Source organism: Triturus cristatus, chromosome 6, assembly GCF_964204655.1.
Source record: "Triturus cristatus chromosome 6, aTriCri1.1, whole genome shotgun sequence".
NCBI classification, from domain to species: Eukaryota; Metazoa; Chordata; class Amphibia; order Caudata; family Salamandridae; genus Triturus; species Triturus cristatus.
In genome coordinates this window covers 1253294122-1253311995 of record NC_140589.1, presented here as the reverse complement: position 1 = coordinate 1253311995, position 17874 = coordinate 1253294122, and the positions used below count along the sequence as shown (strand labels likewise).

Genomic DNA, 17874 nt, shown 5'->3' with positions numbered 1-17874 from the left:
GTCCTGATAATCACATTCAGGACAGTACATGCCACAGGCCCCCACTATCTCCGAACCAAATTCAAGCATTATGTACCCACTCGGAACCTTAGGTCATCCAACGCCAATTTGCTGAAGGTTCCAGCGTTCAGACTTGTTTCAAAAGGAGGGAAATCACTTGCAGTAATAGGGTCTAAGGCCTGGAACAAATTCCCATACAAGCATCGTCAAATCAAATCTGAGACTCTCTTCAGAAAAGCTCTAAAAACTTGGATTTTCACAACATCTGACGCCGTATGCAGAACTCTGATCTAATACCTACTCTCCGCGTCCCCTAGTCATCTGGTATGGGTCCATCAGAAAGGTTCTTTTTGTTGCCGCTTAGCGACATGATGCTCCTTGGAATGACAGTTGCGCTATATAAGTGCTCAATTACATTACAAGTATATTAATCACTGGTATTTGCTTAATATGTTTAAATGGTTTGTATAAAGGATTTAGATGCTATATACCAAGGAAGAAGAATAAATAAAGAGAAAGGCAAATTAAAGAAGAAATACACAAGTGAAAAAGAACAGAAACTATAAGGAGTTGAAGGGAACAGAAACCGTGAAAAATAATCAGAATGACTCAGAGAATGAGAGTGCACTCTAAAGATAATTTTGTTGATGTTTTCGCAACCATCAGAAGGGGGGGGGGGGGGGGGTGGGGTGGGACTGAAGACGCGAGTTTTATTTGAAAACTTTTTTTTTTATTAAAAACGTGTAATGCCTACTTTTAAATAGCACATACACTAAACGTAAACTTTGCAGCAGGTACTCACACTTAAATATTATAGGCTTAAACGTGAAATAAACAGTGCTGATTTAAGTTAGCTTAACTGTTTGCCATGTTACAAAAATACTGCTAAAAACTCTTTAAGGCCTGTTTTTCACTTTGAATAGTAGCTTGTGCACAATATTATCTCTTTGTTGCAGAGGCTGTAATTTACCTGAAGCCTTCAGTTAGCTAGTGAATAGGCACTTGTTTTGTATTAGACAACTTATAGCAAGGTCCTCACCGGGAGGAGAGGGGGCAACAGGAAGGTTGATTCATGAGAAGAACAGTCTGGACCACAGAAAGCAAATGATATAACTTTTCAAGGTCTAATATCTGAAGACTATTGTACCAGTCTTGAGAAAATGGAGAGTTTGCTGAAATTCTAATCGGAAGTCATAGTAGACGAAAGTGAATAATGTTGCAACTAGAATATTGTGTGTTTATATTAGTGCATGTTCCTAGAGTAGTGTAGGATTTCCTTTCCTAAATCTCTAGCTGGGGACTCGTCTCCAAGTTTTATACTTCTCTAAATGAGAGGTTGATTAGCCTATTTTCTTGATGCCTGCTGATTTATGGTTGTGAATATTTTTTATTCTGATATGCAAAGCCTTTAAACCTATGCCTGAACTCTGCTCCCTGCACCTATTCTTTGTGCTAGGTAATTTACTATTTCGAAGCTGTGGGTTACTGAAGCTCAGTATAAATATTACTGCTATACAAAAGTAAAAATGATTGGCATAGCCACAGGTTGTTTTAACATGATGGATGAGAAGGAAATCACAACACTCGCAAAGGTCGTTAACAGGTTACTTTTAATTTTGCATGTGAATAAACCAGTTTTTCAATTTGATTATCAAGACTATGTAGCTCCGTGGTGAACATTACTTGTAATCATCAGTTGTATACCGCACTTTTGACCTGCCATTAGATTGTCACCGTAGCACACCTCGGTAGTAGCTTGCGGTGTACGACTTATCAAAAACGTCAGCTGTGAGTCAACCACATGAAATTATGTGAAAACGTGTCATTTCAAGCCACGAATAATTTGAAAAAAAAACTGGTCTTACATCTTGTAAGGAGAAAAGTGTTATCGCTTCGTGACAGTTGTACATCTCTAAGTAACACTTGACTTTAAGCAACCTGTCCCTCGCCCACCAGGAACTGTGCCTCAGCATGACAGGCCTGCAGAGTACCTCACACTGGCTACAGGGGTGAGCGTGACACTTACCCAAGATCCTCGAGTGCTTCCAGCACATCGTTCTCCATCATACTATCATGTTCCATGATAAGTCTATCGCACTGGCTGGTGCGTGGTTGCCGCAGGGAGTCCAGCGTCAGGGGGAGTGGCGAACTATTTAGTAGGAAAAGGGTACAGAGACTCTCGCTGTCAAGAGGCTGAATGAGGTGGCTTGGGAGGAGGCTGGGGGGGGGGGGGACAGCTTCGGCCTCGTTAAGCCAGCGAAGGCGGCAGATTGCTGCGCACATACGCCTCGCCTCGCTCCCTTTTCGGTGGCGCACGCGTGTTCAGAGACTAACAGATGAACGTTCAGTCTTCAGCCACAGCTGCCGGGTTGGCATGTCAGCCGGTCCACGCACGCGACCTCCGACACGGGCTGTCGTCCGCGGTGCCTGAGCCGAAGATTAGCTTTCTGTTAGATGGTCCGTGGGAGAGACAATGCGCGTTTCTTTTGTTATGGTTCGTTGGCAGGATTGTCGAAGGCTTGAAACACAAGGAAGGGCTCGAGACTTGCCAACGGAAGATAAAACTGACATAGGAGTACAGCGCGGCAGAGCTCGGGACAGCCCGAACAAGGACCCACACGCCAGGCGGAGCACACGTGTAGAAGTGGGGTTGAGGGGCGGTGGCTATGCTGATACTGAAGCCGTCCGCTTCGTGAAAAACAGTTGCGACACGGAAGCCTTAGTGGGGGATTACGAGACGCAGCTGTAATTGCAGAGTAGAAGTCTCAGCCGCATGACAACGTAATTTTTGTTGTTGTCCGAAATGTGCCCAAATCCTGCTTTGACAGATAGTCAAACGGTTCCCCACATTTCAATGAATATATTTTCACTGTAGTATAAGCAGTGCGGTGGAGAAAAAAAAAGTTTACTCGCCAATGCCATAAATTGGGCACATTAGAAAGAGGGCGTAGTTATGCTTTTTCGTGCATTTTTTGCGATACGTATGGCATGCAAAACTGCTGGCATTCATTTTGACAAACTAAAACGAAGGTGGCAAAAAAAGGAACATTTTATAAAGTTGTTGTGGGTTATTTAATTGATCGCAGACTATTATAGAATACATCTGGGCTGAAAATGTTGTGGGACGCTAAAAGGTACTTTGTTTTAGAACACTAGTTTGAGAATCGTTTTATAAGAGGCGTGGCCTCAGTAAATAAGAGCATGTCGCTGTTGGTGGGGCCTGGAATTACACGTCCCCCATCTGGGCCTCATCCTTCTTTCTGCTGATCCTTCTGCTCCTTTTGATCAGCCTCCTTCCCATGTTACGCCTATGTTTCTGGTCCTCTCCAACTCCATCCGGAGCATCCTCCTCTTCTGTTTCATCCTGGTACCCCTTCAGGTCATGAATCTGCTTACCGTGACCGGATTCTCCCTGTGTTGGTTTCCCTTTTTGTACCTCTTAGTCCCAATCCTTTTCCTAGTTCTGGTCTTCCTGTTCCTTCTTGCCCTGGTGCCCTGGCCTTACCTGTCCCCCCCCCCCTCCCTGTCCTACTTCCCAGCCTCTTAGTCCCCCTAGGTCCTCTTCTTGGTTTTGGTTCCTCTGTATCTTTCTTTAGGTCATGGTCCGTCTGCTTCTAGTCCTTGTGTTCATAGCCTTCCTGACCTGGCTCCCCTTGACATCGTCTGCCTGGTACCCATTTTCCTTTTCATCCTAGACCATTCAACTTGTAACTAGTGCCTCTGGTCCAAGAGGCCCTGAATCTCCTTGTCTAGACCCTCAGGGTATCGTTCTCCAGGTCCTGGTGGCTGCCTCCTGTTCCTGTTGCTCCTGAGTCTGGTCCTGTTCCTGCTTCTCTTGCTCCTCGTTGTCATTCTAGCTTCCTACTGGTCTCTTTAATCCAGGTTCAACCCCTTGTTGAGGAGAACAACACAAAAATGGGTGTTTTAAAGAGTGAAGTTGTTTTTTCCAAAGGAAAGCACTTGGCCACTCCAGCACCTCGTCCAATGGAGACTACCCGTCTTCACCATCGTCTTCACCATAACGCCCTGTCCCAATGTCTGTGGCGACATTCCAACATAAGTTCCACATCCCATTACATCCCCATAACACATCTTCCCCTTACCAAACCCTAATAAAATATAAAACTAGAATACATGAGCTCAATAATGGTAAATTACATAAATTTGATCACCCAAAAGATACACAGTACGTACAGTGTGGTGCAACACAGAACTGTCACCCTGAAAATAAAACTGCATAACAAAGCTATAAAAGGCTTAACTTAGGATGAAACACATTAGCTCTCATACAGATTAATTAGTATACAACATATTCACGTAAATATTTAGAAAGTACAGTATTCAGTCAGTCAGTCAATACTTTATTTCGGCTATATGTAGCCATAAAAGTCAAAATGCATGAACAAACAATACATATGGGCCATGACATACAGATTACATACAATTGATAAAGGTGAATATTTCTCCATGATTAAGCAATACCAGATAAGATATAAATAATCATATTAAGTTAACTAAAAGCCAGAGTTAATAAAATGAATAATGCTAAAAACTGAGGTAGACTTAATAGAGTGAAACTGTAAGCAAGGTTAATCCTTGATTCCTCCTTCTGCATTTACAGTTTGTAACCGGAACGTTTCCTAATGATGTACACATTGAATAAAAATCTACTTATACCATATACCATCACTTGAGAGGGGTTAGATTTTAATATGCGCTCCGATACTTTGTATGACTCAACCCCCATATTTCTACAAAGGGGTTTATGAGAGATTTTGCTAGGGGGGGGGCAATCTCATCCATAAATTCCTCAAAGTTAGGTGAATCTTTTACGTTTAAAAAATTCTGAGACAGAATACCAATGCGAGAGCCCAGAATTATTTCACCATTAACATGGGACCAAAAGGTATCCTTAAGGAGTTTTTTGGAAGACTGGGTCAAATTGTGGGGCTCCTCCCAAAAGTTAAGGAGCCCTAATCTCTTAAGCGACGTGCAAATATACTTCAACCATGGGGTTTTCAAATACACATCCAACTTGATTAGTTCAATCAGACCAACCTTGTAATCTCTCAGCTCAGGGGTTGACCATACCCTGATCCAATACAATAGTGGTCTTAATGAAGCTAAGTGCTCTGTTCTTTTAAGATTGATATCTAAAAACAAGGGGACAACGGGAGTACGAGTCGGTATTTTGAGTAGTCGGTGCACAAATTTATTTTCAATCAACGCGAATTTGGTAGAGTTACAGTATCCCCATATCTCGGCACCATAAAGGGCTGCTGATTGAGCCTTAGCTTTAAAAACCTCCAGTGCTGGTGAGATAGCTTTGGAACTACTTGCTCCGTGCACCTTTAGGATAGGAAGTGAGTTTTGTTTGAGGGACAATAAACTTTTATTCTGCTGGCCTCGCCAAGTCAATTTATTATCCAACATCAAACCCAAGTAATTAAAGCTTTCTACCTGTTCCAGTGTACGGTTCTCTAAGAGCAAGTTTTTCCTAAGCGTTTTTGTTGGATTTAAAGCCATGTATTTTGTTTTCGTTGGGTTAATTTCTAACCCCTTTTCCACACAATAATTATGGAAAGAGTTAACCAAATTTTGCAAGCCTCTCGGGGTCTGGGAAATAAGGATAGTGTCATCGGCAAAAAGTAGAGAAGTAATTAATTCGCCGTCTAACTTCGGGGAGTCATGGGCACAATTCCTCAGGTATGTTGGAATATCATTAACATACAATGAGAACAATGTGGGTGCTAATACACAACCTTGGCGCACCCCTCTGTCTACGGGGATCGCTTTAGATAGTTCTCCAGCTTTTCCCCATCTAATTTTTGCATGGTTCCCTGTATAAAGTTTAATAAGTTCATTAAGAAGCTCACCAGGAATATCTAACTTCTTTAATGTGGACCACAACAACTTGCGGGGAACGAGGTCAAAAGCGGCCCTTAAATCTATAAATGCCACATAGAGACTACTCTGCCTGATCTTTATGTATTTCCAGCAAATACACATAAATCTAAACACCTGATCAACTGTACTAATTTTTGATCTAAAACCTGCTTGGTATTTGGACAATAGTTTTGTCTCCTCAATCCAATCTAAAATCCTATTTAAAATATGTCTGGCAAAATTTTTTTGTAAAACATCAATTAAACTAATAGGGCGGTAATTGCTAGGATCATGGCGGTCACTTTTTTTAAAAATTGTTATGATTTCTGCCCCTTTCCATGATTCTGGAATTGGTGTACCGGCCACAATTGAATTGCTTAAAAAGTTAATATATGGCCCCCACACTTTAACATCGTGTTTCAGTAGGTCACCAGGGATTTTGTCAGGGCCGGGAGCTTTACCTATTTTAACAGCTAGTAATGCCTGGTCTGTTTCTTCTAAAGTAAAATGTAATGATGTAGTACTACTATCTGGAATGATATCTACATTATCTAGGGACAGATCATCCTTACTAATCGTGTAAAGTTTAGAGAAGTGATCGCACCAGGTCGATTCGTCCAAAAAAATATCCTTGGGTGATCTACCCTTCTTATTCCCCTTAGTGATTAGATTCCAGAACGTACTTTGATCATGTAACTTAGCTGCACTCAGTAAATCGTCCCATAGGTTAGCATCCCATACTTTTTTAGCTTGATTCAGAGTATTTTTATAGGCCTGTCTTGCATTTTTAATGTCACATTGGCTCCCATTTTTTACTGTACGGACCAACTGTGATTTTGCAACCCTACAATCTTGGTTATACCACTGATTTTCTAACTCTACATGATCCATAATTTTATGCCCTTCTTTTTTATAGACCTTACTCAAAAGGGGGGATAGTGCGTCGACCAACTTCAGATGTGAATCAAGAACTCCCCGGGTGCCTAAGAGAGGCATTTGGGGTGACCCAATGATTTCACTGAATTTATTATAAATGTTGGTCAGCGCTTCTTTTTTACCCGCAATGTAAGACCATTTTATGGCACGCCTATTGTTAGAAATCTGTATATCTCCAATCGGGGAATTTAATGGACCTGCTACAGATAGTCTAAGAAGGAAGAGAGCAGGGTCTAACCATAATTGGAGGGGAAAGTGGTCACTCTCCAATCTGGGATCAATCTTAAAATCAATTAGTGATCTCCATAAATTTCGAGAGGCCATTACAAAATCAATGTGTGACCTAAGGCTTCCCTTAAAATAAGTGAGAGCTGATGGGCTATCTGAGGGGAAGCGACCGTTACATGATCTTAAATCATGTGACACAGTCATCTGTAGAATCTGTGTGGCAGCTATTGTACTTTTAGCATAGCTTAAAGCCTCCAGGGGCATGATGTCACTAGCAGCATCTTGTTCATCAAACAATCTTTCTAGAACCTGAATGGGTTCGTATTTACAATTAAAATCTCCACAAATTAAAAAATGATCATTGTCTCCCAATCCCTCTAAAGTGGAATCCAAGATTTCTATCACCTTGGATTCTCTATTAGATGGGTATGGTCTATTGTATATGTTTATTAAGTAAATGAAACTTTTCTTAGTGGTCAGAATTTTTAGTCCTAACAGATCAGGGCAGGGAATAGACAACTGGCTAACCTCTATTTCTAAAGAAACTTTAACCCAGATGACCAACCCCCCAGATGCTCTTCCCCTGTTAGACGGTGTCGCTTTAGAGCTAAAGGTTTTATATCCTACTCTGTGGGGGGGTTCTACCATCCAGGTTTCCTGAAGGACAATAATATCATGTTTTTCAAAAAATGAACATACTGCTACGTCCAACAGGTTCCTAGAGAGGCTAGCAATGTTCCAGGACAATAGGCTAACATTAGAATTCTCAACTATCTTTGAAGGAAGTTCCCTTAATCCAATGTCATCGCTAACAGTATCAAACACTGGAGAGCTATCTACTACCACTTTATGATCATCAATGACAATTTTATTGCCTAGTGACTTTACCCGTGCTGTGATTAACTTCGAAGCTATATCAAGGCCAGCTTCAGCTTGCTCTCCCCGCTTATCTCCAGAGGACCCAACTATATGTGGCTGCCCATCCAATGGCTTAGATGGAAACCTCGGTGCCCCCGTAATTTTAGAACCAAGGATTTCGCTACCGTTAAGAATCTCCATTGGGTGGGTAACCATTAATGGGACTAGGGTTTTATTTTTACCGACCTCTGGGAGTCAATCATTTTCATCTAGGTCGCTCAACACTGTATATCTATTCTCCGTGGGGATTTCAAATTTGAATGGATTATTAATGCAAGTGAGACTTCCCCTAGTTGTTTTTTGTGATGATCTATCTAGGTGTCTATAGAAATAGCCCAAGGGGGGTACACGCACAGCATTTTCTCCTAATACAAGAGAAGCTGCCCTTAAAAGGGTAGTTGCCACGTGTTGGGGATGTCTAAAATTTATTATAACACAATCCCCCTTACATGTTTTCCTTGTGTTACCAAACCAGGCGACTCGTCTGGTGGACAATATTTGATTTGAAAAGTTAATGGGGAAACCACAGTTTTTATTTAACCAAGCAACTGATTTTCTCTTAAGTGAGTCATGCGTTTCATGTGGAAATTTAGAGGTTACAGGGTCAAGTGGAGGAACATTAGACAACATAACCACATATGGTTCACAGGCTGGTGGGAGATTAACATAGTTTGATTTTTGTGCAATAACTCTAGGTCCCTTGCAACTAGATGGATCTATATTAGTTCGTATACCACCACCAACTGGTTGCAGTAATCTCATAGAACCAGTTAAGGTCCCCCCTCTAGAGGAGGTTCCGGGGCTGTATGAGCAGGATGCAATGGTGCCTTAGGCGAAACAATAGGCTGTTTCATTTCGTCTAGAAGACCACCCAGCCTCGATACCTCTATTGACAGGGTTTCAATTTTGTCTACAAGAGGCTTAATCATAAGCACTAGTTTTTCTTCAAGAATTTTGGCTATAACCTCCGAGAGAGTAGAGTTCTCGGCCTCGTTAAGGGTCTGTATTTTAGCATGAGCCACAGTAATTCTCCGAGGTTGATCTGGCGGTGGCTTATGATGCACACTACCCTTCTTAGAATGAGACTTTCTACACTTCCTGACTGCTCTTTTCGGAGGGGATGGAAGGGATTCAGGCTCACTTGGGGCCTCCAATAAACCTTGACTTGAAATAACGACCTCATTGTCCACAATGCAATGAGTCGAATTCCCCACTAAGGTAGCTTTGGTTAAAGAATCCCCTGTAGCTAGCTTATGGACGCTATCATCTATACATAGCTCTAGATTATCTACCGGAGTCTCCTTCCCTAACGACTTACGTCTTTCACTATTAATCATACTGACCCTTTTAACCAAGTAATTGTCCATTGTTATTCTAGCCTTTGCCATAACAAACACTAATCAGATCAATAACAGTTACTAATGTAATTGACAACACAGAGAGATCACCAAGGGAGCAGGATAAACACTAATGCAATGATAAAAAAATAAAATATAAATACAGCAGTGAGTTAAATGTCTTTTGTAAGAGGAACAGTGACCACTACACTTAAAAATGAGACCTGTATGCTAACAACCTCATTAAGCACTCAATAATAACTCGTGACTGACTGGGTCCATTAACATGAATGTACTTGCAATTTGCGTGTCCTCTGTACAATCAAGGGGGGTGGCCCGACCCGACCACCTCCGGCCTCCTAACGGCCACACAACGGCCCGCCCTTAGCCCGCGCGCGGTCCCGCGACGCGGGGGGCAGGGTCAATTAAGTAGCGCCTCCGGGCGGGCTAACAGCTCCGGTTCCGCTTCCGTTTCGCTGGGGACCCTGGGTGTTGTGGTCCCGTCAAGCGCTCCCCCCACACAGCGGTCGCGATGGCGTGCGACGGCGGGAGGGAGACGCGGAGCACAGCAGAGGACCAGGACGCCCCACGGAACACTAGCCAAGCAGGTAGGCGGCAGGTTGGCGGCAGGGATCAGGCGTGTAAAAATCCAGCTATCAGCCCCCGCTCTGCCGAGGGCAGGGTCAATTAAGTAGCGCCTCCGGGCGCGCTAACAGCTCCGGTTCCGCTTCCGTTTCGCTGGGGACCCTGGGTGTTGTGGTCCCGTCAAGCGCTCCCCCCACACAGCGGTCGCGATGGCGTGCGGCGGCGGGAGGGAGACGCGGAGCACAGCAGAGGACCAGGACGCCTCACGGAACACTAGCCAAGCAGGTAGGCGGCAGGTTGGCGGCAGGGATCAGGCGTGTAAAAATCCAGCTATCAGCCCCCACAGTATTCCTTATGTTGCTTACTCTTCCAGTGGCATATGAGGATCAGTCACATAACCCCAACCAACTTTGGCAGACTCTCCAGATGGGCTAGTGTCTGGACTAAGGACAGTCACTGGCGAGGATTCAGAGCAGAGACAGGCGATTCAGAGCAGTCCGAGCAGTCGAGCCAGAGATAGGATTGGGAGCCGAGCCGCACAGGGGGAGTCGCTTCGAGGACCACCGCTACTGACCCCATACCGTGCCGGCTCCCAAAGTTTCCAAACACCGTTTTAATCAAGAAAATCTTCCTTGTCGAACACAAAGCTGCCTTTGCCCGCGGGAGCCATACATGAATTACCTTGAATGGCTACAAATCACTTGGGTCTCAGGCATACTTCAATTTGGGGTATTCCAGGAAGACCAAAGAACAATTCTTAAAATACAGGCTAGGAATCCTGCTAGCCATTCCGCTCCACCCACCCTGGCTGAGGGAGAAATGTGGCAACACATGCAGACTATGTGGGAACGGTACTGAGGACTTTGAACACCTTATCTGCTCCTGCTTTAAATTAAAGGAGGAAAGGGTAGGACTTCTCAAAGAGCATTTTAACGACCGAGGGATTCGAACTCGGAGACAGGCCACGATTGCATGCTTCGACTCCAAGGACACACAGCTAAATGGGAAGCTAGTGAAAGTCCTGTCACTAGTAGAATCCAAGCAAGGGAGTGCTGTGCCCCGTTCAAATGCAAAACCCGCATAAGGAAGCTTTAACGTACTCAATTGGAAACTTTTAGCTCAGTCATTTGAACTCCTTGAGAAGAAGCCGAGCATGGCGCTTTCACAATAGAGACTTTTAAGCTTTTAGAAAAGTACTTCTCTTGTCTTAATAAGTATGTATTTTTAACGTGTATTTTTGTAATGGGTTTAATTAATCAAATGCAGTAAATTATCTCACTCACTGACTCACTGGACTAAGGGAAGACACACATTCTTGAATGGAATGGGAATCTTCAGTTTGATCAACTCTACTTAATTCATCCTCCAACGACCATGCAGTCTCTGTTTCTGAAAATTCACTAGGTTGCTTCTCACCCACACCAGTACCACTCTCATGCTCTTTTCTGACTAGCGCTGCTTTATTCTTGCTCCTCCATTTCCCATTTTCCACCAATATAGCATGATTGGAAACATTAGCCGCAGGTGTAGTAGAGAAAAAATTGGAATCCATACTTATTTTGTCCGTGAGGTCTTTTTATCTTCTTCAAATCACCAACTTGGAAAGTAAACTCCTTAACATTGCAAAAAGTGTCATACCTCATCTTGGATCTTTCTTGCTCTTCTCTCACCTTGCTTCATACCACCTCACTACTGGGAACTCTCTTGCTCGCTTCAGTCTTATCCAAAACCCACACAGGAGGAAAATCACTAGACAAATACCTACCACTCAACAACATAAAAGGAGAAACTCCTATGGAGGAATGTGGGTTATTACACCAGCCCTACTGCCTATCTTGGACAGCCCTTGATACCTCTACACCAGCCGCCAACACTAACTGGACAGTTTCCTTCAACATGCGGTTAACTCTTTCTACCATCCAGTTGCCCTGTGGGCTATACAGAGCAACAGTAAGATGTTTGATACAATGGTCATTGATGGATTGCAGCATGGCATTGGAAGAGCTGCAACACATTGTCAGTAACAATAACCTAGGGATAACCTTCCCTCTCAAACATGGACAACAAAAACCTTACCACTACCTCCTTATTGGGTTCTTCCAAAAATGTACACTCCAACCACTTAGAGTAGCTAATCCACAATTACCAAGGCATATCTCCTACAGACTGGTAATCAAGCATTTGACCAACAAAATCCATACCCAACTCCACCCATGGGCCCTTGGGATACTCAGCTGGGCACAGATGAGTTTATTATACCGGCAAGGATTTGTCAGCTTGACTATTACCAGGGCATTGGCCCACCCACATTTCTTCCTCCTTGTCCATTCTCGCCCACCAATAAAAGTCACATAGTCTTTTTTTTGTGCCTGTCCTGCCCACATGACCTTGATGTGCAAGATCTACCAATCGCTTCTGTAAGAAACTTGGGGGAATTGAGCCTGTTCCCACGCAGCACTTCCTACATACAGCTTGTCTGACTTCGTAAAATGGTCTTATATCCTCACTCATGTTCGATTCCTGTGGCCAACCATTTGTAATGAACTGTCTTAACTTAATAACTGTCTTTCTCAGCACACTCCTTCCATTCCAAATGCAAAAGTGTTGCTGCCAATCGCCACACACCGTTCGCTTTCCACACAACTCACTTAAGTTCATCAACCATGGCCTCTTCATCCTCATTCTGAATTGGACACCTAGATAAAAAGTCTACCCTAGCATTCTTAGTTTCAGGAATGTGTTTTACATCAAAATTGAATTCATACATCCTTGCAAGCAGCTTCACTAACTGGGGATTTGCCTTACTCAATTTTTTTCAAAAAGCAGAAACACTAACAGCTTGCGATCTGTGATTAGAGAGAACCTGTGTCCCCACAGATATGTGGAAAAATCTCTAGTCGCCCGCAGATAAACCAGTGCCTCGCGTTCTATCGTACTGAAGTTACGCTCAGCCATGGACAAACATCTGGAGGCAAAAGCTACTGTACATTCTTTCCCTTCTGCCAATTGTGACTGTACCGCTCCAAAACCAATCCTGCTGGGACCACAGTCACAACTGACATAGCATCATTTTTAAATGGTGATAAGGCAGGAGCATCAACAATCAACTGTTTCAATCCTTTGAACGCTTCACGTTCTTCAGACCCCTAAGCATATTTAACTCCTTTGCACAAAATTCTTCTAAGGGGTTCAGTTTGTAAAGCAAAGTTCTGTATGAATCTGGAATAATATTCACACAATACTAAGAAAGATCTTAACTGATTCTTAACTGTAGGTTCTTGGCTCTGTTTAAATGCATCCACCAGATCCAATTTGGTTTTAATACCAGCTTTAGATAAAATGTACCCCAAATACTCCACCTCTGGAGACATGAAGCAATATTTGTCTTTCTTTACAGTAATGCCATTGTCTTTTTTCCTCCTCATTGGTTGTAAATATTAGGATTTCGACTTAGTACTCCAAAACCTGTTTGTTGTCACCAAATAGTTTGAACAGTAGTTTCTGAAAGACTGATGCGGCTGACGCAATGCCGAAAGGGAATCGCAGGAACCTGTATGCACCAAAAGGTGTATTAAAAGTAGTAGAGGCTCTGGAATTGGAGCACAAATCTATCTGGTGGTATGCTGTTCTCAGGTCAATGGTGGAAAACTCATTGACAGCACCTAATTGCGCTAGCATTTCTTGAATTTTAGGGAGGGCATAACAGTCCACTAAACTGTTCTTGTTGAGAGATCTGAGGTCCACACAGAGTCTCATCTCACCATTCTTTTTGGCTACCACAATGGGGTAAACCGACTCTGAGGAATCTACTGGCTCAATGACTTTGGCTGAACATAATGTATCTAGAATGTTCCCTTAATTGACCCCTAACACTCAATGGAACATTTCTAAGTTTATGAAAAACTGGCACAGCATCTCTTTTAAGAGAATCTCGTGCTTGAATACCTTTACCAGCCCAAGTATCTCTTCAAAAAGAGCTTTATGATTCTCAAGTAAGTTTGTTAACGTTTGATGTTGAGATTTATGATCTACACGTAACCTTGTTGTCTTTTGGGGTTGCACCACAGGTTCCACTAAGGATATGGGACATTCAGGGGGCGGAGCTTGCCTGTCTTTTCTCCCGATCGCCACCAATAATCCTTCCTAATCCTTGTGAAAACCCTTAAAACGCTGACACTATGTAGGGGAATTATATTGCTCAGCGCACCAGTCGCCGTCCAAATTGATGTAGCCTAACCCGAAGATACCGACTGTGATGCACTACGGGCGCTGAGGTGAGCAAAGCACTCCGGCTACGCAGAGGACTACCACGCCCCAGCCGGGTACGTGATCACTGGGCGAGTGGCAGGGCCGGACTGGGAACCGAAACCAGCCCTGGCAAACTCCTTGGCCGGCCCCCAGGAGGGGGGAGGGGGTGCGCCGCCGAGCTGCTTGCTACGGCCGGTTTCGGCTGATTTTGTTACAGGGGGCCGATATCGAAGGCCCCCGGTAACAAAAACGGCCCGAGGGGGCCCAAAACCAGCCCTAGTGGCCCACCGGGGAAATGCCCGGTGCCCGCTATGGCCAGTCCGGCCCTGGCGAGTAGTCCCAGTGTGCGGCGTGAAGAACCCAACGAGGACCGGAGGCGGTGAGGCTGACGCAACATAGTTACGTGCTGCCGTATCGAGGGAGACGTGCCTGGAGCAGCGAGGTGCCGGCAGGAATCAGGTGCCTGGGCCGGGAACTCCTGCAGCGACATCGGAGACTGCGGTAAGCGAAATTGCAGGGCAAAGGGCATGGATCACTCAGTAAGCGGCCCGCTCCTGATAATTACAGGACCGCAGAAGGAAAGACTTTCCAGCAGTACTGAGCCGGAGCGTGCCCCTGAGGTAATTGGGAAAGTAGGTTCAGACGGCCTTGTGGAACACCCGTTATTGAGTCTGGAGCTGACGCAGGCCCGTGTGCAATAGAGTGTGGCAACGGGGACTGCTGTTTTGGGCCCCTGAAAGAGCGGAATCTAACGTGGGGCCCAACTTGAACCTCAGGTAGCCCAGAAAACACTCCCAAGAGAAGCAGTAGGGTGGAGGCAGAATAGTTCTTCGATGTCCTGTGCGCTCATCACTCCCTCGAGTGTGGGAGAGAGTCGCTGTGTGGGCAACTAAAAGAAGCGAGGAGATAACCACAACCCCCCCCCCCCCCCACTGATGAACATAGGAGAAATTCGGAGGGTGGGAATAAGAGAGTGCAAAGGGTGACTCTGAGACCTGGTCTGCTCCTGATCTCCTGGCAGCGCCAGGCCTCCGGGCAAACACTGATTTGCATTAGTGAGGCACCCTAAAAGGCAAACATACATCGCAACAACCCCGACATCATGGGTAAGACAGACAAGCTCCAGCCCAAGCTGCAATTTGACCTATGCAAAACCCCTAGGTCGAAAGAGTCCTCGCCTGTTGAGCATGATTCCACCTCGGACGATCTGGAAGCAGGAGCAGATATAGACATGAAACAGGCGTTTCATACTATTCAACAAAGCCTCTACAAGATAGACAGCAAAATTGATGCTCTCTCGTTCCGCATGGACAGGATGTCAGAGAGGCTGGACAAGCATGACGGCAGGCTCGACACAGCGGAACAGCGCATATCAGACATGGAGGACGTTATCCGAGCAGATGCGGAGAAAGACAAAGAGAGGGACAAAATCTAGTGAGCTCTACTAGCCAAGGCTGAAGATCTCGAAGGGAGATCTAGATGGAGCAACGTCCGCCTTTTGGGAGTTGCTGAATCGTCGAATATCGGCAATATGGCGCAGTATGTAGAGAAGCTACTTGCCAATTACTGGGCCGGAACACCTTCTCAGACATACTAGTAGTGGAACGTGCTCATCCTTCCTTGACGCACAGGCCGATGCCAGGAGCTGCACCCCCCCGGCCTATGATAGCGAGATTATTAAATTACAGGGATCAGGATGCGGCTTTGCCAAAGGCTCGAGAACTGTGAACACTTTGCTACGAGGGTACGGAAAAATCCCTGTTTCCCGACTTCACCATGCAAGTGCAAGAAGCGTGACGGCTCTTCATTCCAGCGAAAAAGAAACTTCGGGACTTAAATCTGGAGTATAGCATGCGGTACCCTGCAAAGTTGAGGGTCAAAATAGACGGTAAAATGCAGTTCTTCACTGACCCTAAAGCTGTACTAAGCTTCATCAAAGTCAAAGAACAGCGCTTGAAACACCAAAGTTCACCAGGCTCCTCTCAATCACGTATGGAGGGCTCCCCGAGGGTTCTGGAAGAGCAAGATTCGGAAGAGTAACTGTCCGGGCAGAATCGAGATGGATAACATATGGTACAGAAAGAGACTATGAACGTAACATGGGTATACGATAACATGGAGATGGGGGACTCTCGTGGGCTCAGCCGCGACTTGAATGCATGAGCTGGGATGCCTATGAAAATACTATAGAGTAACTTGTCGGACTGCTTGATATAATCATGGGCTCACTGAACGCATAGAGCACAGGGTGTTGCCCCTCACAGTTACACTTGCCTATAGTTGAATGCGACTATAAGTATAATAAGGGTGGTGTAGGGAGTTAGGCAGGATGGCAACCTCTGCCCCCAAGTGTATCACACCATTAGCACTGTTTCTTTTGGCATTCTTTTTTTGTTTTCAGGGATTGGGGGGGCAGATCAGATAGCCACGACCGTTGGGGGTTCTCGTGGCATGGGAGGGAGTGTTTGTTATATCAGAAGGGGTGCGTGCATTGATGTAAAAATACAACAGTTACACACAGTACATACTACAGGCAAGGGGAGTTTGTTCACTGACATGGTCCATTATATCAAATGGAGGCGGTAGGTGAGACTGTGCAGGTCCTCCAACTCATGACCTGGAATGTGTGTGTTTTTTTAAATGATTACAGAAAGGTTAGAAGAGGCACATCTCACCGCAAAGCGCAGTGGGGAAGTACTTCGTAAATTACAGGGGATATGTTACTCTGCGGACTACACTTCCCATGCTAGAGGGGTTCTGATATCGATTGACAGGAAAGTTGGGGTAGAGATGACAGGCTTGCTTCGGGATCCACAGGGTAGGTTTGTGGTAGCCCTTTGCAAACGGGGTGACTTGAGGTGCCTCCCGGTGGGAGTGTATGGCCCAAACTATGATGATCCCCATTTCTATACCTCTCTGGCGGCCAAATTAGTACAGTGGAAAGGTGTCCCGCAGGTATGGGGAGGCAATTTCAATTGCATATTAGATCCAAACATAGACAGATCCCAGGGCCCGCCAGGGCATCCAGCAGCTGCCGCAGTAACCATACAAGATATAATGCACGCAGAGGGCCTCATAGATATATGGAGACATAGATCACCCCGTCAGAGGGGTTATACACATTACTCCACTGTCTATGACACTCACACTCAAACAGATTATTGGCTAGTATCTGGGGGGTTCGATTCCAGATTTGTGGCATGTACACACCTCCCACGAACATATTCTGACCCCTCCCCTGTCCGGCTTGTCTTACAGTACAGGGCACCACAAATTCCACCATTCATATGGCGTTTCCTACTTTATTCACTCTTGGTCCCTGTATTCAAAGAGGGATTAGCAACAGCGATAGAAAACTTGTTCACTGATAACATAGGGACAGTACAATAATTTGCCACGGTGTGGGAATTATTTAAAGTCTACATCAGAGGGGTGGTGATCTCCACACATGCGGGTGTACAGCGCTCCATTCGTAGCAGATTAGAGACATTGGAACGGGAAAAAGGTCCCTGGAACAAAATATGACTGAGGCGGGAACTGCTCAAATTACCGCTGACCTCAAACAGAAATGGGCTGAGTTCATTGATGAAACCAACAACGAAGTTAAACACGTGGGGAAATATGCAACGGCACACAGCTATGGGGAACGGGAACAACCAGGCGCCACTCTGGCAGGGATATAGCGACCCAAGAGGGAATTAGATAACATGGTGGGCATGAAAGACGAGAGCGTGAA

The 17874-nt window shown here is 44.9% G+C and overlaps 1 protein-coding gene across 1 annotated transcript in view; it reads right to left on the bottom strand.

The window, feature by feature from the left end:
• Window positions 1–2618, bottom strand: part of TSLIG3A (tRNA splicing ligase complex subunit 3A) — a 481344-nt gene extending 478726 nt beyond the window's left edge. The window contains exon 1 of the mRNA XM_085612194.1: window positions 2027–2618. Coding sequence (XP_085468320.1) covers window positions 2027–2283 — 257 coding nt within the window. The 5' untranslated portion in view covers window positions 2284–2618. The remainder of the gene's footprint in view (window positions 1–2026) is intronic.
• Between the last annotated feature and the right edge of the window lie 15256 nt (window positions 2619–17874).